This window comes from Dreissena polymorpha, chromosome 9 (genome assembly GCF_020536995.1).
Source record: "Dreissena polymorpha isolate Duluth1 chromosome 9, UMN_Dpol_1.0, whole genome shotgun sequence".
NCBI classification, from domain to species: Eukaryota; Metazoa; Mollusca; class Bivalvia; order Myida; family Dreissenidae; genus Dreissena; species Dreissena polymorpha.
In genome coordinates this window covers 80,171,504-80,198,898 of record NC_068363.1, presented here as the reverse complement: position 1 = coordinate 80,198,898, position 27,395 = coordinate 80,171,504, and the positions used below count along the sequence as shown (strand labels likewise).

General features: G+C 33.2%; 1 protein-coding gene across 1 annotated transcript; it reads left to right on the top strand.

The window, feature by feature from the left end:
* The first annotated feature begins 15,577 nt into the window (after positions 1-15,577).
* LOC127846214 (microfibril-associated glycoprotein 4-like) lies at positions 15,578-26,760 on the top strand. Its single transcript, XM_052377386.1, has 7 exons — positions 15,578-15,593; positions 16,442-16,570; positions 17,241-17,411; positions 19,320-19,450; positions 24,334-24,430; positions 25,159-25,323; positions 26,495-26,760. The coding sequence occupies exons 1-7, from the start codon at positions 15,578-15,580 to the stop codon at positions 26,758-26,760; spliced, it is 975 nt and encodes a 324-aa protein (XP_052233346.1).
* The last annotated feature ends 635 nt before the right edge of the window (positions 26,761-27,395 follow it).

The window sequence follows — 27,395 nt, the reverse complement described above, 5'->3', positions numbered from 1 at the left end:
TGATATCTGCCTGATATAACGTTGCCTTATATATATTTTTTTTGTATCATACCACAACATTGATATCGGCCTGATATAACGTGGCCTGATATATTTTTTATACCATGGTCGACAGGAAGTTCTTATATCTGTCAATGTTTGTAGTAACGTGGGATTTGCAATAAAAGCAACAATTTCTATCAACATGAATCAGGTTCAACAAAAGTTACAAAACACTTTGATACCAAGAACGTGCATATTTTAATCAAGTTTAAAGTCATAAAGCACAAAAACGTTTATTTTTTTAAATGACGTCATCAATGAGACAATAAATCTTAAATATCGATATTGTCATTGCACTCGCAAATGTTGCACAGAAAGTCAAGACAAATGATAACTGTATGCTAAAACTATTTAAACGAAGGATTTAACACGCTTATGTCAATATTGACACCATCATCAAAATGTCATTTTCAAAACACATGTCCGAAATGGCTACTATTTGGTGAAGTGTGTTCTTCGATTAAATTTGTCGCTGCAGTCCCATCCTGATCACTAATTCAAGACGTTAGAATTAATGCGGGTGTGCTCTTCTCCTTCGTCGTGCAAACAACTTTTTTTCTCTATACGATCTTTAAAATAAGCGATTATTCGCGTCGTCTTTTAGAACGCCGTTGCTACATGTATGTCAACGTGTTAAAGCCGGATCAGCAAGATCAGCGGGGATCCGTACATTTTAAATTAGATCTAATATGGATTATTTTGCAGATTTTTAGGAAAATGTGGTATGATAAACAGAAAAACAGGTTACTGTTCCTTCGTTTTGTAATATATTAGGCTCGGCACGAATAAAATAACGGCTCGGCAAGCCTCGCCGTTATACTATTCTAAGCCTCGCCTGATACATTACAAAACGATGGGACAGTAACCTGTTATTCTCTATATATCATGGTCAACAGGAAGTTCTTATATCAGTCATATGTAAAGGATGGTCATATTACTCGGAATCAACTATAAAGTAATAGTTTTTAGTTTAATCGAATCAGATTCAACAAAAGAAACAATTTGATACCAAGATAATATATATTTTTAACACAAAATGCAACAAAAACAGCAAAAACATTTTTTACAAATATGAAGCGCGCGTGCCCATGACGTCATTATTAATACGTCAAACGACAAAAGTCATATTCTTTCCCGCTAAAACTGCAGCTTTGTAGCGATTTTTTTTCTTTAAAATCGGGGACGTAGAGGTATGATAAACAGAAAAACAGGTTACTACCTGATCTTTTTGTAATACTACCTGATCTTTTTGTAATATATCAGGATCGGCGCGAATAAAATAACGGCTCAGCACGCCTCGCCATTTTATTATTCTAAGCCTTGCCTGATTTATTACAAAAAGATCAGACAGTAACCTGTTATTTTCTATATATCCGCCACAGTGAGAAAAATGCGAAGATAATAGACTAACGATATACTTATTTTGATTCATCTGCTATTTAAGGGTCTTGTCATTCTTTTATTTTGGGAGACTTCATATAAATCTCATCTTAAAAAGGCATTCTATGCAAATGTGTGAGGCATTTTCACTGACAATTTTATTTTACTATGTAGGCCTATTGCGCATGAACACTTATTGCAATGTTATAGAGTGATCTACTTAACTGAATCCAAACACTTGTGTTATCAATCATTTTCCAATGTCCGCTAAATCGATACTGTTTGCATGTAAATCTCTATCCGGTTTTGTATTTGTTGACATGCAACAAGCATTACATTTTAATGTTATAGACGAGTTCGATTATAATATTTGTATAAATCTATAGAACCTCATTGATCGTTTTATGATAAATATGTTAATGGAGAAGAGTTTGCATTTCCAGTAAATCAAATATTAAAGGGGTCTTTTCACAGATTTTGGCATGTATTGAAGCTTGCCACTAAATGCTTTATATTGATAAATTTAAACATGGGACTTAAAAATCTCCAGTAAAAAATAGAATACAATTTAAAAAAGTAAAAAAAAAGTAACCCGCGACTGGACTCGAACCACTGACCCCTGGAGTCCTGGAGTAAAAAGTCTCCCGTTTAGACCATTCGACCATCCGTGCTCATGCTATGTCCGAATGCATTTTTTACTTATATCAGCAATCCTCGTAGTTTCCCCCAAATAAAACGACAACAACAGAACTGTCCAAATTATTCAATCGTTACGCGTTGCAACGCTTTATAATTTTCAGGTTTTCAAATCGTCAAAAGATGCATATAATGGATATTTAAGAGCATGGTAAATGTTCAGTAATATCACAATATCATAACTAAAACGAAAATTTGTGAATCTGAAACAACGTTTTTAATTTTGTCAATTTACCAAAACATGAAAAGGCCCCTTTAAAATGTTAATTACAACCCATTTCATAGGGGGATTTTGCCCGTGAGTGTCAACTTTTATGTATTAGGGACAACACTTTCCGCCTAAACTGTATTTTTGATAAGCAGAGACTTTCTATAAACGAAACATACCATAAAAGCGGAAAGTGTCGTCCCTGATTAGCCTGTGCGGACTACACATGCTAATCATGAACGACACTACGCACATGCAGTAAACCCCCTTTTCACAGAGCACGGTACATATATTTTTTTTGTTTTTGTTTTCAATAACGTGGTTCTGAGTCATCGGGTTTCAAGCTGTAATACTATTGGACTGCCCAACGTGCTTTTGTGAATAACATGTTCACAATGTTCTTTTTATATAGAACATTTGTCCACTTTTGAGACAATATTGGCAACTAGTTTTGCATAATACCTTTTGACTTTTTTCAATGCAATTTATAACATAATACTATAGAACAAAAGTTGTGTTATGCCGGGCATTACTATATAAGCAAAGACCTGTATTTTATTGGCGTGAAGGATCTAGCTTTGAAGACCGCAAGTCCGAAAATTGTGCCGAATTTTTTTTTCAGTTTTGTGAAAACAATTTAAATATCGAAAGCGCAGCCACGCAGATGAAAATCGATAGAGCACACAGAATAGCACTTATCAACATGACAAGAAGCATCCAATAGTAGTTAAAATTAACTATTTCTGTGACAAAGAGACCGTGAAATCTGCGGCACGGGAAAAACTTAAAAATAGCAACTTCCGCGTTAGTGACCAGCTTCCAAAACAAATCCAAAATCGCAGAAAAAAACTGCTTCCATATATGATTGAGGCGAAACGACAAGGAAACAGGCGAATCTTTCTTTTTAACGGGAGATTTTAATGCACGAATAGGTCAAAGGTCAGATTTGGTAGATAATTTAAATCTCGACCGCTATGTCAATATGCCCGAGCCTGATATACCTATTGATATTTTACCGCAACGATTATCGGCGGATATACAGACGAATACGTTCGGACATAAACTTCTTACGCTTTGTAAAGAAAATAGTGTTTTTATTGCTAATGGGCGTTTAGAACAAGGCCTTAATACATGTTATACTTTCCGTAGAAACACTATCGGAGCAAGTACTGTTGATTATGTTATTGTAACTACAATATGTACACGCGTATAAGTAACATGAATGTACTTGATTTGACCGAATTCTCCGATCACTGCCCGATTGAATTTACTTTAGTTTGTGATAAATGTACATCAACCAACCAAATTTATAAAAATAGATTGGAAACAAAATAACATAGATTTTTTTAAACAAACCTTAAAAGATAAAAAAAACATTTTCGACGAAGTAACGAATACATTGCTATCGGACCGTGACAATATTGATAACTGTATAGATACTTTTTTTCATATCTCATTTCAGCTTAACGGTAAAACTGTACACACAGGCGGTAACCAGCGCAAAATTAAATGTGCGAAGAAATCATTATGGTTTAACGAAGAATGTAAAATACACAAAAACGAGTTTTATGATTGTAAACGAATTTATAATCGATAACCATGTGACGCTAACAAGATTAGATTTTAAAATTCCAGAAATAAATATTGCCGCGTTAAAAGGGAGACAAAACGTACATATTTGAATAAAGAAAAGCACACATTAGCTAAGCTAAGCACAAATAATCCAAAAGTATTTTGGCGATATATTAATAAATACAAAAAGAAACATGTTCCAAAAAGTAATGATATCAACATTGATCAATTTTTAAACCATTTTAAACAATCATGTAATACACCACATAGCAGTACATTTAATACTAATGAACCCTATGATCTGAATGCGCTGCCTTCAATCGAAACGCTCGATTGTGCATTTACTGAAGAAGAAGTAAGAAAAACAATATCTAAAATGAAGCGTAATAAAAGCTGTGACTTGTTTAACAATGTAGCCGATTTCTTTATTGATTCTAATGATTTTATATCACCATATCTTACTAAAATCTTTAATTACATTTTCGATCGTGGTATTTATCCAGATTCTTGGTGTAAAGGTGCAATCATACCTATTTTTAAAAAAGGTGACAAGAAAGAGCCTTCCAATTATAGAGGAATCACACTGGTTTATATAATTTCAAAAATATTTTTATTATGCCTACGCAACAGAATAAACCGTTGGTGTGAGGGCGAAAACTTATTTAATCCTTTTCAATTTGGTTTTAGAGAAAAACGTAGTACAACCGATTGTATTTTTATCCTACATAGTATTATACAAAATGTTCTTTTGCAAAAACATAAGCTATATTGTGCTTTTATTGATTGTGAAAAGGCTTTTGATACAGTGATTCATGAAGCATTGGGGATAAAATTAATTGAGTCTGGTCTGAGTTCCAAAATGATAAAAATGATTAAAAATATATATGCAAATGTTAAGTCATGTATAAAAAACACTCAGGATATGTCATACTCCGATTTCTTTGATGTCTCTCTTGGTGTAAAACAAGGAGAACCTCTATCGCCGCTACTTTTTATTCTATTTATAGATGATATTAAAGATTGTATTAATGTACAAAATTTTACAAATGATGATTTGCATTTGCTATCTGTTTTTATGCTGTTATTTGCTGATGATATTGTACTATTTACTACTAACCCAGTAAGCCTTCAGAACCAACTTAACAATTTATACCTTTACTCTTCTAAATGGGGTCTTAAAATAAATGTTAATAAAACGAAAATATGCATATTTGAAAAACGAAAAAGCAGATGCAACTACACATGGTCAATAAATAACGAGTGCCTTGAAATTGTCGACAGTTTTGTATATCTGGGTATACAATTCCTCTACACAGGAAATATGTCTAATACTGTAAAGATATTAAATGAACAGGCACTTAGAGCATATCATCATCTTATATCTATCTTTACTCGTGTAAAACTAGATGTAAAAACCAAACTAGCTCTATTCGATTCGTTAGTAGCACCAATCTTACTGTATGGTTCTGAAGTCTGGGGAATTTATGATAACTCTGATATAGATAAATTACATTTTAAATTCTGTAAAAATATTCTTTGTGTAAAACAATCTACTTCTAACTATGCTGTTCTTAGTGAATTGGGTCGATTCCCTCTAGCAGTTCTATGTAAAATTAGAGCTTTGCGTTATTGGATGAAAATTGTTAATAGCCAACATTCTTTATTTTACAACGTCTTTATGGAACAGATGAATGTTTTAACCAATTTCAATTGTACGAAAAATAATTTATGGTGTCCCGCTTTGTTGGCAACTTTAGAAAACCTTGGCTTGGGTTATATGTTTTATACAACTGATTTCACGTGCGATATTACTGACATGATAAATCAAAGAATTAAAGACCAATTTGTTCAAGAGTGGAGCGATTCTTTAGCCTCACAGTCCAAGGTGGAACTCTACTTTAAGTTTAAAAAAAAAGCTTCGAATATGAAAAATATCTTGATTGTATATCTAATGAAAAGTCAAGAATCCAAATGAGCCAATTTCGATTAAGTTCTCATTGTCTAGAAATAGAAGTTGGTAGATATAGTAGGTTGTCACGAATAGAACGCAAGTGTAAACTCTGTAACCAGAATGTTTGTGAAACCGAATATCACTTTTTATAATGTTGTCCATTATATAACGATTTACGCATAAAATATAATATCCGGACATCATGGCCTACCATAAATAAATACATATCAATGATGTCTTGTACTAATGTTTCAAAACTCAAAAACATTGCAAATTTTTTGGTCGAAGCGTTCAAACTTAGAGGCGAGACTTTAAATAGTCTAGCTGTAGTATAATTACATGTTAACGAACATAATTGTATCTGGTAGTCACACATATTAGTAGTTATGATTGTAACAAACATAATTGTATTTGGTAGTATAATTACATGCTAACAAACATAATTGCATGTGGTCGTCACACATATTAGTTGTTATGATTGTAACAAACATAATTGTATTTGGTGGTCACACACATTAGTTGTTATGATTGTCACATTTGCTCATCTTTAAATTTGTATTGTTGTACTATTCCCTGTCTTGGCCATATTTCTCTTGTATATATGTTCCTGGCCAAAGGCAGAATGCCGGATTGCCAATAAACTTTGATATTGATATTAAACTATCATATTGGCTTTCAAAACAATTAGAACAGGGTCTGCCTTTTAAGAGCTTCATTACGAATTCATAGGTGAAACATGAATCATACCTGTTGACACTTTTGTCTGAAGAATAATATACGCGTTTACATGACAATGATGAAGTAGAAACAAGTCGGCTGAGACCAAACACTACGAATAATTCATGAATGTATTGAAATGCTTGCGACGGCAGTACTGAAAGTCTAAACCGTTCCCTTTCATTCGTTATTGTGTATTTATTCTAAAGCTGACCATTACGGAATCGTTGAGATACCGTCATACGGGTAATTGATATAATGGAGTAGTAGGTACCGTAATTACTCTTCGAGCGCACTTAAAACTTTGTTTTGGTTTTCTGCACATTGTGATGAATAATATACGCCCTTCATCAATGTTTAGGTATCCCCATGTCACTTGCCGACATGACAACGCGTGTTTGTAAATACCACTTATTTAATTGTTTAAATTACTGAAAGATAATGAATGTTGCAATTTGAACATCGATTAAAATACCTGCCTGCTATTTAATCCACAGTGGTATGAACCTTTTATCATTAAAATTTAGCTAATATATACTTAACTTTTGCTTATTATGATTGCCCTTACTATTATTGAATAATATACTATAACGCATTCAAATACTATACGCCATCCATTTGTCAAACTTCGAAATTCGAAAGGGAGTTTGTTGCCGTAGAAAACTAAATTCATATAGTAGTAAAAAGCATACACCAATAAAACAATAGCGTTGAATAGCATCGAGAATATCATAATTGGTACTAAATGAAAGCGAACAATTATTCTCGTAATTGTGTAAAACACACAAAATATATGAATTAAGCCGATTTTAGTGATTTCCTAACAAATTTAATTTCAAATCCATTAATACTTACAAATATACATGCCTATTGACACAAAGCAAGCCAATCTTATGGTATACAGATTCCTCGTATAAATGTTCCAGATTAATTCCCATTATCTGGTTGTTAAAACACATGTGTGGTGTATGATAAGATTAACGCAAATAAGATTAATTATGCTAAAAATGTTACTGTTGGAAAATTGTGAGTCATTGATATTAGGTGAACATCTAGGTGTCCGAAAAATAAGAGTCTCACAAATATAAATAAAACGAGGATGTACGAAAATTTAGATACTCCGAAAAAATAGTAATATTCATCTTTAACGATTAGCCAACACATTATTAAAACGCTATTTTTAAACCAGAGATAGCAAGATGGCCTTTACACATATTTTGTGAGGTAGGGTCAATTGACATGACGCCTTATCTATGATCGCTCCGCCCACTAGAATTGATCCAACAATCAGCGATCGATTAATTGGGCGCACTCGTTAGCAACGACCTGTCCGCCATTTTCTAGACAAGCTACATGTTTAGGTTCACTTTTATTCCAACGAGTTTCTTTTGTTTTCCTCTTTAAAAAAACGATTAAAAATGGTTAAACGGTGTCGTTGGGGACTATGTAACTCGGACAATCGATATCCTGAAAGATTAGTTGGTGACATTTAATTTATATCGTTTCCAAAGCCGAAAAGAGATCTTGAGAAGTGTAAGAGATGTATAAATGCATGCGGTCGTCACCACGAACAACTGAATGTCAACACTGTCAAAGACAATTATAATATATTTTTATCGGATATACAAGCAGACTTTAATAGTTTATGTTATCGATCTGATTATCACATAATATTTCACGTTTAAAAAAATAGTTTTATCAGTTACTAGGTCATTAATATACAGAAGCTTGGTTCATCTGCATTACTTAAAGAGAAATAAAACCCAGCATGAAGCCTAATTTGTGCTGTGTTTTATTACTCTGATAGTAATGCACTTTATTGCCATTATACATGTTATTAGAAGGTGACACGTGATATATTATATTAAAAACGGTATCTACACATGTGCAGACATGTGATGTCACCAATGAACGCTTTTAATCCACCTTTGAGATCGAATGCCTAGTTCTCTTTTTTTTTCAACGAGTTTCGTTTGATTTGTCCGGAAAAAAAGCGGAAATGAAATAAGGTAAAAACGGTGTGAATAGGTTTAATGTAACTCTGACATTCGGTATCCATAAGTGAGATTAATTAAATATATACCATTTCAAACGCGGAAATGCGGTCTTGACAAGAGCAAGTGGAAGCTTCAATGTGTAGAATTACCGAGATCACCCTTATGGAGCATTTATTTATTTAACAAACTGGAATTATTACGTTAGAAATAACTACGCATTATTAAGTATGAATTATATCACGTGTGCTTGTAGAATAATAGAGAAGATTGGTACCAACTTTGCGTAACTTAACGAAATCCCCGTTATAAATCGAGTTTTGTGTGTGTCAGAAACAAGTGAAAACGATAATATGTTTCTATTTTACTAGAATCGAATCGATAAATGCCACATAATAAGATTTTTTATTACTGATATAACCAATAAATGCCTAACTTTGGAGAAGTCGGTACCTGCGCCATCGTCTGATACAGGTAGCTTTACTGAATTCCCCTTCATACAGCGCTACTTTATAGATGACAATGACCAAACTTATTGTGCTGTCTTGCACTTTCAATTATAGTGATTGATAAATGTCCCACAAGCGATGTTTAATATTATTAATATCACTTTTATACGCAATAACATGTGTAACATACCCACCCGGCGTCAGAAAGCGCGTAAAACTTCACCGAATTCCCAGTTATAAAGCTCTATTTCGTGTCAAATACACGGGACGGGGGGAATGTTTCGGTAATAATTTTGTTAATAACACGTGTAAATACCGGTAAAGTGTTAATTTATTGCAAATACCACCATGACACGTAATAACGGGTTCGATTTCGGTAAGCGCGCAAGCGTTTGAGAGTGTGTTTAATGTACCGATTTACCCGTTATAAATAGCTGATGTTCTCTTTAATCGTATATTTTTTGCATTTGCAGAATAACTAAATGGCATCAACCCCTTTACAACTGTAATATGGTGTTAAACAAGTCCATAAAATCATCCGGAATATCGCGTAAATCTATATGCAGTCTATAGGCAAAGAAGCTATTTTGGTGTTAGCTTGTCTAGGTTTTCTTCCCGCTGAGCCACGTGATTAAGTGGGCGGAGCGATCACTGATAAGGCGTCATGTCAATTAACGATGATACAAACATTAAATTGTTCAAAATGTCAATTATAACACTGCCTCGCCAAAACAATTACTCTGCTTGCATTTGCGATAAATTTGGTACGTGAGCCGCTGTCGTATTATCGTTTAAAGCCATTCAACGGAGTCAACTCTCCCGAAACGTCCTGGCAGAAACAGGCAACCATACATATAAAAACCGCTCTGATCATTGTGTACACACCGGTCTTACTGACCTGTGTGCAAACGCGAAAGGAATTGTGGGTAGCACTTTTTTTTTCCAAGTAAAAAGTGAAAGCGAAAGCAGGTCAGGTAATCGTGCTTCTGACAATCGCTATCAATCTTAATAGACATTCAAAATCACATTTAAATATAATTAAATACATTTCTGTAAACGACATTCCATTTTAAACACACAATAAAAAACGAGTTTTCTTTAATTATTAACATGTTCATTCCTACGCAGAACTACTTTGGCGGAAGCATAATTTCACAAACCAGGGGAATGTGATGCGTCTAAGAATATGATGATCAGTTTGTGAAAGCACGTCGCACTGGAATGTCTACGAAGTAAGAAGATGCAGGATTGAATACGCAACAAACATGGATATTACATTTCTTTTGAAATGTCTTATTGTTTACTGCATAACTATTATTTTTGTGGGTCACTTGACAACAGGTCAACAAGACTCATGTTCCGAATGTACAAGGTTCGAAATGAGGAAGGACTTGTCTTGTCATGTAGTGTTAAAATTTTTAAGAACAACAGATGTGACAACTTGCATGAGGGATTGCACGGACGATTGTCATGGATTGTTATTCAATGAACTTGAAAGAAATTGTACTTTATGCGCATCGGTAAAAATTGAAACTGGAAACCCTGACAAAAAGGCGACGGCGTTTGAAAAGGTACCTTACAGAGTTTAATTGCTGCGTATTTCTATTCCGTTTATATGATTTGGTAGAAATTTATTTATAAAACTGTTCCAGCAGCAAGTCGTATAATATTGTTTACAGAGACGTTTAAATTTAATAAATATTTTTGTACGAACGATAATAAATTTGATTTAAAAAAACTTGGTTAAAAGCGAAGAAAAACGAAGGTACATTTGGACATTGTTCTCCACTTGCATTTTTATTCTTATTATTTCACGTGATATTATGAACAATTATGTCGATTTTTTTACTTCAGAAGTTGCATATGAACAGATTGTGCTTTTATTCATAGTTGGGCCAACTAAGTTCTCTGAGATTGACTTTCTCATTCGAACACACTGGCTTATTAACGATAAAGTTTAAATATATCTGAACATGCACATGTGGTGTACACGACAAATATCATAAACTATACAATAAGTAATAAAGGGTAGTTTTTTATGTAATTATACATAATCGATAGTGCTACTTCCGCTAGTTGATATAAACGTTTATTTAGGTATCGAGTTATTCGAAAATTTCAAAAAATTATCTCCCGACTTTTAAGATATCTCCTTTTAAGAAGGTGTTAGTTTGCTTAAGACCATGATTTCCAGGAACCGATTTTTTTATATGCACTTTTACGTTTGCAATTTTGTTGTTTCTAGAGTCGGAAATGTTGAACATGTTTTCGTACTTCTTAGACAGAAAGCACTGACTTGTTTCGATTAACTTGCGCTTCTTTTTATGACAGCTTAACCGCCAAGTGATTGGTATTGATATAAGGGTGATTGTGTCCAATTTACGCTGATTTTCGTCAATATTTTCTAATCTGGTCAGCAATTTGCTAAAACCAATCCGACTCTCAAAGGATTAAATAGCTTAAGTTGTGAATATCCGCCACACTATCTAAAACATCAGCATAAGTATTCATGGCGAGATTGGTCGGCTGATTACTATCATTATTTCGACTAAGAACAAAATTCTATTTAACTTCGGTTAATTAGCAATTAAACCAGATCAAAACTGGTGCAAATACAACCAATTTCATTTATATTAGATTTCCTAAGTAAAAGTTTATTGGATTTAGAAGTAAAATTACACAAACGCGATTTGTGGTCAGAGGCGTAATCGTTTCACGCATAAAAAGGACCAGTATTGATATTACGTTGACAATATAGTACGCTCTCCATCTTGGAAGAACCGTTACGCGAAAAAAATGTGTGAATTTATTACTTTCTTCGACAGTTCAAAAAACGAATATTTGTATTGGTTTAATAGTTTAAGACCATGGTTAAATTGTGAACGAACCGAAGAGTCTCGATTTGTTTACACTCTGGTTCTTAAAATCTATGTAATTCATTGATGCATTATTTTTATAATATGGTATAGAGTCCCTTATATGTTCTTACATTCGTGTTTATTGTTGTTTATGGATTTGCAGATAAAAAAAACTGACTTGTCACGACTATTTTACATGCAATATTTTAGCGTTTAAAACTAAATTAACATAGTATTTAACGCTTTTATAATCATATATTTTTATTAAAACAAGTTGCATCAATCACTCAATTCAAATAAAAACATCATTAATATCAACCTAATCGGGAATAGCCCCGCCAATAACCAACATTAAGAACTATAACATAAATAACGAAACTACTATTAGATTTAGAACATCAAAACATATTTCCAAACACGAAAGCAAAAGGCAAATGCACAAACAACGCTAACGGCAAACTGATAGTGTGTGTGCGCGCATAATTGTATTTCCTCGGTAAAATATTACATATACACATACAAGCATGTTATATACAGATAATTTTAATTACATATATTTGATGGGTACATAAATTAAGTTGTAAGTATGTATATCTTATCTGTAATATATTGCAAGTTAGAAAGTTAATTTAGTGCTGAATTGCATTGTGTAATATAAATTAATATTACATATCGTTACTATAAATAATAATAAAATAGCGTCGTGAGCGGGCCGTTATTCGTATCTAACGTGCCAATATCGACCCACTTTGCCAGGCCGATTTTTCATATCTGAAAAGAATCGGATCACGCGGCTTAAACTGAACAAAATGGCGTTCACATTGAGTTTTAGCCGACGTGGATCAATAAAATTGATGCCACATTTCAACGAAAGAATCGAACATAATTATAATGACACGTAGCACAAATTTGGATAGCACTATTATCGACTGAAACTGAAACTCTGCTGTTTATTCGATAAGTGCCTCTATCATGTCTGACAATGACACATATACCGTTTAATATCCAGGACAAACAGTTTAAAAATATTTCATTTTGGGGTCGTAATTCATGTTTTAAATCCGGATATCTTTAGGGCTGGAAAAAATGGGTATGACAAATTTTGGGTACGAATTTTTTTATTAGGAAAGATGGAGTACCTGTAAGTATACCGGGGTACCCAAAAGTATTATTTGAAAATAGGTGTACGGTGAAGTATACTTCAAAGTACCCAGGGTTCGGGGAAGTAGTCCCCGTGGGGAACTTGACCCATTCAGCCATAACGGTTCGATTCAAGTTAGGACAAGAATGTAAATGGTTTTCCCCATCTTCTATCAATTTAGCTATATAACGAATAAGAGCCCCTTTTAATTATTATTACCGTACATTTTCTATGTCATTTTGTAGATCAATAAATTGGTCTTCAAAGTTTCATTTACCGATGTTTGAAGTCGATCACTTTCTTTAATGAAATTATATTCCCCTTGTGAATTGAGCTATATGATGAGAACTACACAGTTTTTCGTCTAATTTCCATAATAAATGTTTCTAGGAATAATTGGAGGACCGAATATGATTTGGTAATTTGTAAAAACTTTGCCGCAGCTCACATCATTTCCAAACAATTATGATATTTTTAGAAAATTGGCTAATAGACCAGCCTTTTCAGCACCGGTATATAGGTATAAAAGTTCATGAAGTAAATTATCTTTAACCCACTAGGTTAGGATTAATCATAAACTCCGGGGTATTCAAATTTAGCATATTTTCCATAAGTTGTAATGCTTCAAACAGTTTCAGTTAATCTTCAGGTATGCCTCCAAATGAAACTTACGATTCATATTCCTCTAGCTTTGTAGCCAAGACTGCACAGTTATCTAATGGAAGTTATGTAGCAGTTTGAAATTTATTTATCTTTTGATATAAATGTACAGTTAAATGTACCACAAGCCACTTTGATTACTTTTTGCAACCAGCAATACCAGTATGTCTGGAAGTATTGATGGATTACAAATCTCTTTTGCCAATCTTAACAATTACTACAAAATATTCTTTTTCGTAATTATTTAAAATGTTGATTACATTTTAACAAATAATAACAATCCAATGTTTGTAAATCATCTGACACCGATCAATAAAATGTTATATACTAATTTAATCATTTTTAATCGATTTATGTTGAATAATCAATTAATAATCACTGATTTTTTTTTAAATAATTAATCAACGAAGATAACAATTACATGATGATGTTAAACATTACTATTATTTCTATATTAAAATAATATTAAAATAAGTAATTTTTTATGCCCCCGGTATACCCCAGTATATATATACTATATATTAGTAATTTTTTATGCCCCGGGTGGCATAAATGCTGTTGAACTGTCCATCAGTCAGTATGTCAGTATGTCAGTATGTGTGTATGTCAGTCTGTCCGTCTGTCCGAAAAAAAGCTTTAACGTTTGCCATAACTTTTGCATTATTGAAGATAGAAACGTGATATGTGGCATGCGTGTGTACCTCATGGAGCTGAACATTTTGAGTGGTGAAAGGTGAAGGTCAAGGTCATCCTTCGAGGTCAAATGTCAAATATATGGCGTTTGTCCGTCCGAAAACTTTAACATTGGCCATAACTTTTTTAATATTGAATATAGCAGCTTGATATTTTGCATGCATATGTATCTCATGAAACTGCACATTTTGAGTGGTGGAAGTTCAAGGTCAATGTCATCCTTCAAAGTCAAAGGTCAAAAAAAATAATTCAAAGCGTCGTTCACAGAAGCTGCACATTTTGAGTGGTGGAAGTTCAAGGTCAAGGTCATCCTTCAAGGTTAAGGTTATCCTTCAAGGTCAAAAGTATTTTTTTTTCAAAGCGGCGTTACCATGAAGCTGTACATTTTGAGTGGTGGAAGTTCAAGGTAAAGGTCACTTCAAGGTCAATAGTCGAAACACATTTTTTTTCAAAGCGGCGTTCTCATGAAGCTGCACATTTTGAGTGGTGGAAGTTCAAGGTCAAGGTCATCCTTCAAGGTCAAAGGTTAAAAAAAAATTCAAAGCGGCGCAATAGGGGGCATTGTGTTTCTGACGAACACATCTTTTGTTTTTCAATAAATTAATTCGTTGTTTACTGTTTCCTATATTTTAAGTAATCGTGATGCCACATCGTTTAAGCAATAAGTCATAGAAACGATTGCTATACATTGTTTTAATAATTGTCTGTAGTACTGCGTTGCTAACTAATAAAAATAGTGAAAGCGTTGACTTTAATTTTAATGGTTCATTAAAAAGTGTAAATGTATGAAATTGAAATACATACTTGTGTATGTGTTTTATTATGATAATTTTAATTTAAATATTAACATTTGTGTTTTTTATCAAAAAAGGTCACGAAAAAATGTGGTGACCAGACTCCATGTGATTCTACAAAAACTTCGCAAAAATGTGAGTTATCGTCAGGATTTTCAGAAATGTGTCGTACAGATGGTATATTTCATTTATTAAGCAAGTAAAATACATTCGGTAAATGTTTTGTGGTATTTTAGCTCTTTGCAATACAACTATATATATATATATATATGGCAAACAGGTTGTCCATTTATATGCTGAAATACAAAATTTTGCAGCGGCCGTTTTCAGTAACATCTAACCAATCAAGCTACAAACAACGGCTCACAGATATTGATATATTAAGATATTGTTTTTGATCACACATGTACCAGCGTTATCTAATGGTACAGTATAAAGGTAATGCACATGTTCTTTGAAAGGTGATTCCAACCGACTCTTTAACTGCGTAAACAAACACTACATAATTGACCTTCAAAGGATGCTACAGTCCTCGTGAAACCAAATAGCAATAGCCAGATGTTAAAATTCCAATAGTCGAATACAACGACATATTTTACAAATAAACATTATAAATGAACTAATATTCAACGTTCCGAAATGTTTATATAATCGATCAGTATATCCCAACTAATTATCATTATATCAACTCATTCACATTGTAAATATGTAAATATTCAATAAATACAAGTATTTGTCTCCAGTACAAAGGTACATATTCCCATTATAGTTATAAACATGTTAAACAATACATACACACATGCATGTTGCAATAATTTGAAAGTAATTTATATTATACGTTTAAATCGTGTCATAAAAGAAGAAGAATTAATGACTAGATTATTTCGGAAATAATGAAGACCATATTGTGACAACATACCAGTAGTGTTTAGTGCTTGAGACCCACGCCCAATTCTGTTTATCCATTTGTACTCTTTACATATGCTAAATAAGATTAAGAAATTAACTTAAAACAGAGATTTAGAACATACACATAACATAAACTTTACTGAAAACGATTGCATATACAATATTGGTCCTCTGTAATAGCTACTAATATTATGTAACCCACACCACCCTTCATTGTTAACACACATTGAATGATTATTTTTGTTTGTGGTTGTGTAAATAAAAGTATTCAAATTATAATATGGCTGAACATGTCTTAATATAGGAATATGTTTGAAATCGGTGCCATTAAACTTTTAAACAAAACTGTGCTGTCTATGGAAACTGTTCCGTTATAGTGTGCCCTCCGTTCGAGAACAAAAAGAACGGGAAAGTGGTTGGAGAATCTCTACTTGAAGGTGCCACTAAGAATTTGACCTGCCACCCCGGATACAGTCATCGAGACAGAAATAACGTTGTGAGCCAATGTAAAAATAGCCAATGGACGAAAATTACGGAGTGTGCTATAGGTATCATTTGTGAATGTTAGATTTTTTATTTTATGAAAGTGAATTTTTGATTTGAATTCCCTTCACCATGACCAAGTAAATTTCCACAATTTGATGAAAAGGTCCGATCATAATCTTCTAAAAGCATTTGCAACTTAAATATTATATCGTTACGCAAATTATTAAACCTTTACATTCATTAAAGTAAACACTGATTTTGACAGGAACAAAAGATACCGTTAAGGGGTTGAGTAAATGCGCAACGCGTTGTTTATTACGAAACTAGAAACTGCTTGAGACAAATTTCGCATCAGCCTATTCCTTGTGTACATAGTTCACACAAGCCTATAAAAGGGTTCCTACAAAATAGTGAAAACATTTTAATTATATATCAAATGCCGACCATAAATACATTCAAATAATACCATTCGGCCTAAATAGCATACCGATGCTCTGTTCCCTACATTAACCTAAGCCCTTTATGCCGCTTACATGGTCATTTTACTATTGGTTAAATTGTCTGTGTCTTTATGATAAACTATTCATTTCTAAAATATTTCAACGCACATTCCAATTAAGGCACAGTTCTAGATAATTGCCGTCTTTTGATTTTTTTTATTCGCTGTCTTTGAAAATTGTTCCGTTGTAGTGTGCCCTACTTTTGAGAACATCAACAACGGGAAAATTGAAGGAGACACTCTGTTCGAAGGTGCAACTAGAAATTTGACTTGCAATCCCGGATACAGTCCTCGAGACATCAGTGTCGTAGTCAGCCGATGTCAAAATGGTCGATGGACGAACATAACGGAATGTGTTCAAGGTATCATAAATGCATGTTAAATATTTGTTCGTAAAGTAGTCAATGTTTGATTTCATGACCATTGCCAATTATATTTCCACCAGTTGTCGAAAAGGTCATATCATAATTTTGTAAAAGCATTTACAACTTAAAAAGTATATCTTTACTAAAAAAATTACAACTGCATTCCTGAAATTAACATACCGACTTTGACAGCAACAAAAGCTACCGTTTTGGGATTGATTAAATGTGCTAGGAGTAAATTTAATTTGCAACTAGAACTTGCTGGACACAAATATCGCTTTAGTTTTGCTTATTACAAATATCAAAAAAGGCTAAGAAATTAACTTCACAACAAAAAGTTATACATATACATTATATAAAAAAGAATGGGAATTAATAACATTAATACCTGCCCGCTTTACTTGCTTACCGATGCTCTGTTCCAATCTTTAGCCCCGGCAGCCAATATATCGTCAATGGTCATTTTACTCTTTATTAAAGTACCAGTGCTTTTATGATAAAAAGTATTCCATTTTTAGCTCATCTATTTCTTGAAAAAAAAAAGAGCTATTGTCATCACCTTGGCGTCGGCGTCTGCGTCGGCGTCAGCGTCGGCGTCCGGTTAAGTTTTGTGTTTAGGTCCACTTTTCTCATAAAGTATCAAAGCTATTGCATCCAAACTTGGTACACTTACTTACTATCATGAGGGGACTGGGAAGGCAAAGTAAGATAACTCTGGCGTGCATTTTTCCAGAATTATGTGCCCCTTTTATACTTAGAAAATTGAAAATTTGGTTAAGTTTTGTGTTAAGGTCCACTTTTCTCATAAAGCATCAAACCTATTGCATTCAAACTTGGTACACGTACTTACTTTCATTAGGGGACTGTGTAGGCAAAGTTAGATAACTCTGGAGTGCATTTTGACAGAATAATGTGCCCTTTTTATACTTAGAAAATTGAAAATTTGGTTAAGTTTTGTGTTTAGGTCCACTTTATTCCTAAAGTATCAAAGCTATTGCTTTCATACTAGCGACACTTACTTACTATCATAAGTGGATTGTGCAGGCAAAGTTATGTACCTCTGACTGGCATTTTGACAGAATTATGGCCCCTTTGTACTTAGAAAATTGAAAATTTGGTTAAGTTTTGTCTTTTGGGCTGCTTTACTCCTAAAGTATCATAGCTATTGCTTTCAGACTTGGAACACTCACAAACTATCATAAGGGGACTGTACAGAACAAGTTGCATAAATCTGGTTGTCATTTGGACGGAATTATGGCCCTTTTTTTACTTAGTAACTTTGAATATATGGTTAAATTTTGTGTTTACATCCACTTTACTTCTAAAGTATCAAGGCTATTGCTTTCAAACTTCAAATACTTTCATACTATAATGAGGGTACTGCACCTGGCAAGTGTAATTTTACCTTGACCTTTGAATGGCATTGACTCTCAAGGTCAAATAATTACATTTTTGGAAGATAATGTAATAAATGACCACACCCCCACACTAAACACCCCTCTCCACCCCACCCATCCTTCTTTTTTTTTATTGAAGTATTGAGATAGTTCCCTTCACCTTTAAAAAGAAAAATAGATGAGCGGTCTGCACCCACAAGGCGGTGCTCTTGTATAAATATTGCAACAAACGTATCAATTATGACATAGATGTTTTATCATGTTTGTATTAATCATTAACTAATCAAAAGGTATTAATCTAACATTACAACAATTGTTATTGCAAATATAAATTCCAATTGTATAAAGACATATGCTAGAACAAATTAACTTATGCTTTACTTTGGTATTACAATGCAATATGGTAATGTTGATGAAGTGCTACTAAGCTGTCTTTTACAGAGTTCAGAATAACATTTTGAATACAATGAATACAAAATAATGTTATATGTTTGTTGTTGTTGCTCAGTAAAAGACTGCATCGAGCTACTAAACAGAGATTCCACAAAGCTAAGCGGTGTGTACACCATCATCACCCCTGTCACTCACACCAAGGTACAGGTGCTCTGCGACATGGAAATGGATGGGGGAGGCTGGACGGTAGTATCATTCTTATCTAAAATACAATATCACCATGTTAATAATTTCACACCAAGGCTGTAATGTGACGTGGAGATTTATGAAGAAAGATCGTCGACTTGTTTCATACATACAATAATTTTGATTCACGAACGATCGTAATAGTGCAGTGGCTAATTTTATGTTATATCTTCATGGCATGTTGTTGCCTTGTTGGGTTCAACATGCACAAAATCCATGTTTTTCATATATAGCGCTTTTCATATGTGATGTCAATTGTCAACCCGACCGCACTACTTTAAAAAAACAATACCTTACATGTATGGAAAGATAACGTTGTTTGTAAAACATAACATGTTTAGAAATCTTGACTATTCAACTAAACATATTCACCTTTAAAATCACACAAGGAGTGTTTACTGGTAGGGGATGGAGCAGGCATTGATATTATGAAAAATAAGTCAACTCATTCAAAAACATCTATTTTCGTTTTGTCATGGCGGCGTGTTGGCGACCTTCGAAAGCGCAAACGCTCAAAAACGACATAGTGAGAGAGCCTGTCGTCCACTACACGTACGTTTTAGTCACAAGGTCAAAACAGATGCATGTACATTCCTTTGCCCATTATTTTGCGCTGTTGACCTTCGAGTATTTTGTTATAGCAAATTTTTTATAACGACAAAAGTACGCCGATAAAAGTCATTAAGTATTAAATGTTCTTAAGTTATAGCTTGTTGGCACAAACCGCAATCATGCGACTTCACGAAAGGACTCCATATATCTGTATTTAGTATTGGCGAACTCACGCAAAATCGAACCCTATAACTGTAGGTTTGATTAATCTTTACGTTCACAATAATCACATGAATTTCTGCAACTTGCGATTTTCAAAATTTTCTAATTTTGAAGCCGAAGCGGAATGTTGGGGCATCTGTGTCCTCAGCTCACATGTGCATATGATAAAAGTATATTCGCACATACATATAACAGTAATCAATTGAATTGCTGATATTAATAATTGTATAACGCTTAAAATAGGCTTAAATTTAGTTTGATAAACACTCAATAATTTGTGTTTAAACAATGTGTTATGCTGTGGTATATGTATAACCTTATTTTTGGAAGAATTGGGATTGATTAAAAAATGTCAGTCATTTGTCCCTCAGTCGTATTTTGGTGCATCGCGAAACTTATTATTGCTTCTTTATTTATGAATTGTTTCAAATCATTGACAAACGTGTGATCTTATGCCACTGCATGTTTTAATTATGTTATTTTGTTTACAAAAGGGGGATATTGGGCTTTTAAAAGGGACATTGTTTAGCTCGTGTCTCGTGCCGTACTTAAAAATATACTGCTCTTAAAAGAAATAAAACCTGTACAAACATTTTGACCAGCATGGTAACTGGTTTTAGTTTTGAATTTTTTAATCTTTGCAAATTGTGTCTATTTAATTTTGGCTGTCTAGCAGCTGTAACGCTGTTGTGTTTTAAACATAATCTAATTGATTTTAAGGTCTACTAACACTACATAGAAGAGCGATAGTTTCATTTACGTTTTGATTAGAACGTTGTGTATCTCTTCCAATACAATCTATTTTAAACAAGAATACATAACTGTAGTTTCTTTAAAAACCAATTCTTTTGTTCCCTAAATACAATGTTTCTTTAAAATTTGGTAAATTATTGAAATTAAAACGACCGTTTATCTACAATAACTATATCAAACTGGTTTGACAAAAGTAAATATGTCTAAATGAGTGCAAATGGATGCAAATAATAACTGTTGTCATATGGTACCATATGTCTTATCGGAAGGAGATAATATGATCAATACTTATATACGCTTGTTCAGTGTTCTGTACCTATTCTATTTTGACTTTTCAAAGATGAAGTTTCAATTTTTTACATGAGTACCTTTCATGTCTTGAGATTTAATTATGGTCATCGGTTATATTGCTCAGTTGATAACGGCATAAAATAATCGAATCGATTTTACAGTTTTAGTGTCGTAGTTGGAAGAGCAATATTTAATAGTGTTACAAGTTTTTACAGTTGCAATTGAGAATATTAATTTTTTTATACATCCAGACTGCAACATAGCGTATGAGATTTACCTCAGGTTAACAAAAACACATGTTTTATAGTTGTGTAGTAATGGCTTTTTACGGTCAACAATAGATGACGAGGTGTATCTGACAACTGTTGTTCTTTCATCGTGCTCTAGGTAGCATCTCAACCTTCAGTTGCTAATTGTAATTTAATCGAAATATATTCTCTCCTAGCGAAGTTTTATTTGAATTGTGATGTTTTGGTTTAACAATGATTTACACTCGATTGTTTTATTAATTTATTTTGGCACAAATTGAGCTTTGGTTGACATTAAACCTGTTTTTAATCCCAAATGCTATGATGTGTATTAACTCTAAGGTGTTGAGTTCAGTCTGTTGCAGTTACTTGTTTTTTCTTTGTCAATTTATAAATGTATGCCATTTGGTAAGCTGTCTAAAATCAAGTACGTTCTTGTAATGATAATAATGACCTCCTGATAATGAAGATGATGCTTCACTTAACATATTAATGAAATTATGGCCCTTTTAGCAAAATAAGGATATTAAGCATTGCATTTGTCGTACTTATGTGCGTTCCGAAGCTTGTATTTTGAACGCCGTTTTAACTCAAAAAGGGATCTTGCCTAAACTTTCACAGTTAAATGATCATAATGTGTTTATGACCCTTAAGAAAGGAATTTCGGATGCGACGAGTTTTAGCAGAATTATGGTCCTGTGTATGTGTTTCCACATTATAATATTTAGCCTCTTAAAGATTGTGTGTTTAACTCGTCTTTAACAATTGTGTGTATCTCGCTCACAATTTTACAGGTGGATAACATTTATGAGCTGATGACTGTGAAGGAATTTTGATGGCAACGTAGTTTGGCATAATGATGTCCCTTTGCATGTTTTTCTGCTCAAGAATATACATGTATATTCCTAATGTTTTCAACTTTTCTTTAACTCCACGGTTGATCTCGCAATTACTCTTAAGTTTGAATAACGTGTATGTGTAGTGTAGAAAAAAAGTAAGTGTGGCTGCAATTTAAGAATGGGGATGGATTCACAAATTTCGGTACATTAGTCTCTCAGTCGTATTTTGGTGTCACGCTTTACTTGAAAAGTATTGTTTCTTTATTGATGTATTCTTTCCTATTATTGACAAACGTGTGATATTGGTGTGATATTTTGATATTATGCACATTCAGATTTTAATTATGCTATTTGTTTAAACAAGGGAGATGTGAGCTTAAAAAAGGATATTGTTGAGCTCGTGTCTCGAAATTAACTCGATATATATATATATATAAGACGCCGTTTCGAGCGTGATAACCGAGTCGCCAGCAGAAATTCAAGGTCGAACTTTGCAGGTTTGAAAGTCACCCTTAGAGTTTAAATGTCGAATTTGAGCATAATAAAGCAGGGAGAAAGGGTAGATTTTGGACATTCAGCTTTTTCGGACGGTAACATTATTATTCAAAATGCAATTATAATTTTACTTTCCACGCATGTTCACCATGAGATGGCTTGTCGCGTGTAAGACCCGTCTCACTTGCTCAAAATCAAAGTTACATTTAGAGGTTAAATGTCAAATTTTGTCATAATAGAGTCTTTGTACAGTTAATAAGCATCCATCATGCATTTGAAAACAATTTACTACATATGTTCACCATATGTACACGCGTGGAATGAAGGACCGTTTCAATACTTAAAGGTAAAGGTTAATAGCGCCTCCAGGTCTGTATCATTATCATATGTAATGTAATTTATGCCGAGCATGCCTTTGGAAAGCTCTTTATACAAGGCCCAATCGCCGAGTGGATACGGATGCGTGCGTTAAAGGTATAAAAATAAAAATCATTTATAGACAAACTTTTTCGAAATCCGGCCATAAAGATATTCAATTTATTGTATTGATCTTTTTATTATTGCAAATGAGCCCATGATCTTATTATTATTGCAAATGAGCCCAATAATTGTTGTTTTAGCTTTTATTTATTCAATGGCATGCACTTAAATAACATGATCTCTGACCAAGTCCGTTTAAAGTTCAGCTCCTATCAGAATGAAGTATCACGAGTAATGCATCGATATTTTGTTATTGACAAACTGTATGCTTGAAGTATCCAAATATTTTGATCATGGTAAAGTCACGGCCGTTAATCAAGCGCACAACCTCTTTTTGAGATGCATTAATAAATGAGCCAAAGCAACTTCAGAGGTGGCGCTCGGGCCCGGATGTTTTGAAATTTCATGGATAATTTTACAGAGTGATTAGGTTATATATGTTTTTTCAACATATTTTGCATTATTTTTAAAGTCGGGCAATGTAGTGCAATTCAATAAAAAAGAATTCAACCAAAAATGTACAGAAACATACATTCTCAACCCGTTTCAAAACAGCCCATTTAAAAACGTGAGAACCTTTATTAGTTGTGGCATGATAATAAGCATTGGCCTATGTATCAATGCATCTCAAAAAGAGGCGGCGCACGTGATCAACGGCCGTGAAAGTACAATAACTCACGTGTGAATGGTCAATCTTTTAACTTCCAGATAGACCATTACGGCGGATATAAACACGGATATACGATGTTTAAACTACTAAAATTGAACTATTTAATGATGAAGTCATAATCAATAATAAAACGAAAGTGGAAATTAGAGGTTGTTTATAAAGTGATATTGCATTTAGGAAAAACTCACTACATATACATGTTGTGGATATAATCACTTTACCATGTCATTATTCTATAATGTAGGGAGTGTTCATTGCAACCTGCTGTATTCATTTATATTTTCAATTCCTTTTTAGTATATGATTTTCATTCCCGATTGGGGTGTTTTGTAGGTCTTTCAAAAGCGGTTCAATGGCAGTGAAGATTTGTATCGGAACTTTAGTTACTATGAAAAGGGCTTCGGAACTGTTTACGCAGAACACTGGCTGGGTATGTAAGATTGGCTTTGAACAATACGTTCTGATATACGCATAGCAATTTGTGGCAACGGTTTGATGATGTTTTTAGATTGTATGTTTTTCTTCATATATATGCAATACAATTCACAATGGACACATCTTGCATATAATATTAAACATTCAACAACAGACGCATGATTGACGTTAAGTTCTTACCTGAGTTAAATGTACACAAGTTATCATTTTCACTGAGGACTTTGAGGTCATTTATAATTTTCTTGGAAGATATAGAGATTTACCTATGAGCGTCACAATCGTATTTGAAGCTCTGAAATATAAATTTAATGATAGCTACCGTTTTTACATGTATTGTTTTTACATGTATTGTGCAGACCATTGATTTTATCCTAAAATAACGATAAAGGTATTTTGTTAAAACGATTTTGAAGACATGTGTTGAGCTACATAATCAATATTTCTTTAAATATGCGAAACAATAAACAATCATACCTTTAAAATTTTGCTAGACTTCAAAATGGAGCTTAAGAGAATGTATCGAAAATTGATACGACGAACAACGGACAATTATGACGGACCTCCCTTACCAAAATCCTTATGCTTTAAACACTTTCATATAAGGAAATATAATAACTTTATTGTTCGATGATTTGCGTTAACATTTACAAATAAACGTTCAATAAGTAATGTCCGGTATAAATTCTGATACTATCAATAGGTTTGCAATGCTCTCACTTCTAGGTCTTAAATACATTTACGAGATGACATCGCATGGTTCCTACCAACTCCGTGTGGACATTGTACGTTCGAACGGAAGCAGTGGATACGATGTGTACGGGGGCTTTAGTCTTCAGCCCGGGACGAACTACACACTATACGTTGGGTCGCGTATAAGGTCCGGTGGTCGTAAGTGATTTAATCGTTCAAATAATTCTTGTTTCAAAGACTTGTCTTACCCAGCACTCACCTACTTAATATAAAATAATATTTCTTGCAAAATTTCAAGAATTGGTACATGTGCATAATAAAATTGGAATAAGAAACTTTTAATTTAATACTGTGACTTATATTAAAGAAGATTAAATAAAGCTGCGGGATTTGTTCTATTGACAATTAAGTACTGTATTTTGACATTGACCTAAATGAAACATTCTGAAGTAGCAATGTGGTTCTCGTTCTCGACAATTGGTCTTATTAAGATTTACGTTTGTACCAAGTCATATCAACCTGATTTAATGCTAGATCTAGATAATATATATCGCAAACATTTCCGGAAAGACCGAAAGCTAAACATACGGCAATTATTCCGTTCAAGTTCAAACTCGCACCCAATGTACCGCTTTAAAGACAATGCTCGAGCAACATGGCGCATATATCTGTTGCACACATAGTTACCGTCCTTCTAAACGAATTACGAAACATGTCTGGTCAATCGTAATGAGAAACACAATACAAAGTATATATAAACATATCAATCGGTTTAGACATTAAAACCGTAATGTAACAAGATACTTCCTTTATTTACTACAGAACTTAATTTAAAACGGTACATTGTATATTTAAATAAGACAATTAAATGGTATAATAAGATGTGTACAGCATTATTAGGTAGTATAGTGTATTGTTCAAATTGGTTTATATCTTAAGGAAAACCGAATATTGTTTGTAAACACTATGGTTTCTTAATACACTCGTGTTTCACATGTATATCAATCTGATTATTTTAACATTAATTAAATCATACCTAGATTATATCACACATTATATATATATATATATATATATATATATATATATATATATATATATATATATATATATATATATATATATATATATATATATACATATATATATATATATATATATATATATATATATATATATATATATATTATTTATTTATATGTTTTTTTAATTAAGCGCGCTCGATAGCAAATACATCGTTAAACAGATACTTGTTTAATTAAATAAACTATATACAACCACGAAAAAACTATGCAACAGTTACAAATTAGATTCACATAATTATATGTTTGAAATATTTACATTTGTGTCGTTTTGTTTTATCATACAGTTCTCAACACAACCCTCTCATTTAGTGATGGAGGCTCTTCAGGGAAACCGGTCGGAAATGCCTTCAGTACGTATGATCATGACGTTGACCGTTGGTCGGACAACTGTGCAGTAAAGGATCAAGGGAGCTGGTGGTACAATCGCTGCAATGACTACATCAATCTGAATGGACTTTACCGACCAGGACAAAAAGATCAACAGGGCATGACTTATGACTCTAACTACGGTATTGCTGCCAGCACCATGATGTTTAAAAGCGTGTCATAACAATGCATATTTCAACTGTGTATGTTAATCTTTTACACCACCTCATACACCTTCTCAATACGACCACAAATTGTGCGCAATGATCTTAATGTCACAAACTATAAAAATATGATGCAATGTCTCTTTTTTAAATAAAGACAATAATTATGTAGCTAATACTCGTTTTGGTTTCATGTCGTAATGCACTGATTGTAATGGTTCTTGTGTTCTGATTTGCATATAACATTTTAGTAGATAAATAGTAAGGAAATAGAATTGCATTATCCCTTAATGCTAATCAATTTGAAGTGCAATGCTATAAAGCTAACATGTATGTAAACTTCAATAGTAAATGAATACTTCTCGAACAAGTGTGAAGTTTGGATCTCCTTAACACCGGTTTAAACACTCGGTGCTTTTGAATTGAGCATTCCAAGGCGGTGACCCCAGAGTTGTCCATGATATTTGTGCTGCTGTAATGATATGCGTATCTTGTATTGTACATTTGTTTTGTATCTCACTGTTTTGCAACTGATTCCTCTCCACATATATATACCACATTGTATAATATAAGATTTCTCTCCTGCCTGTGCAGCTGTATTTTCATTCTATGTGTACAACACCTGGCAATAAAGTTATTAACACGCTCATACCAA

Excerpts from the sequence above, each read along its gene's own strand:
- LOC127846214 (XM_052377386.1), top strand. Across the intron at positions 17,412-19,319 it reads CATAACGGAATGTGTTCAAG|TAAAAGACTGCATCGAGCTA; the intron begins GTATCATAAATG and ends GTTGTTGCTCAG. Across the intron at positions 19,451-24,333 it reads TGGATGGGGGAGGCTGGACG|GTCTTTCAAAAGCGGTTCAA; the intron begins GTAGTATCATTC and ends GGTGTTTTGTAG.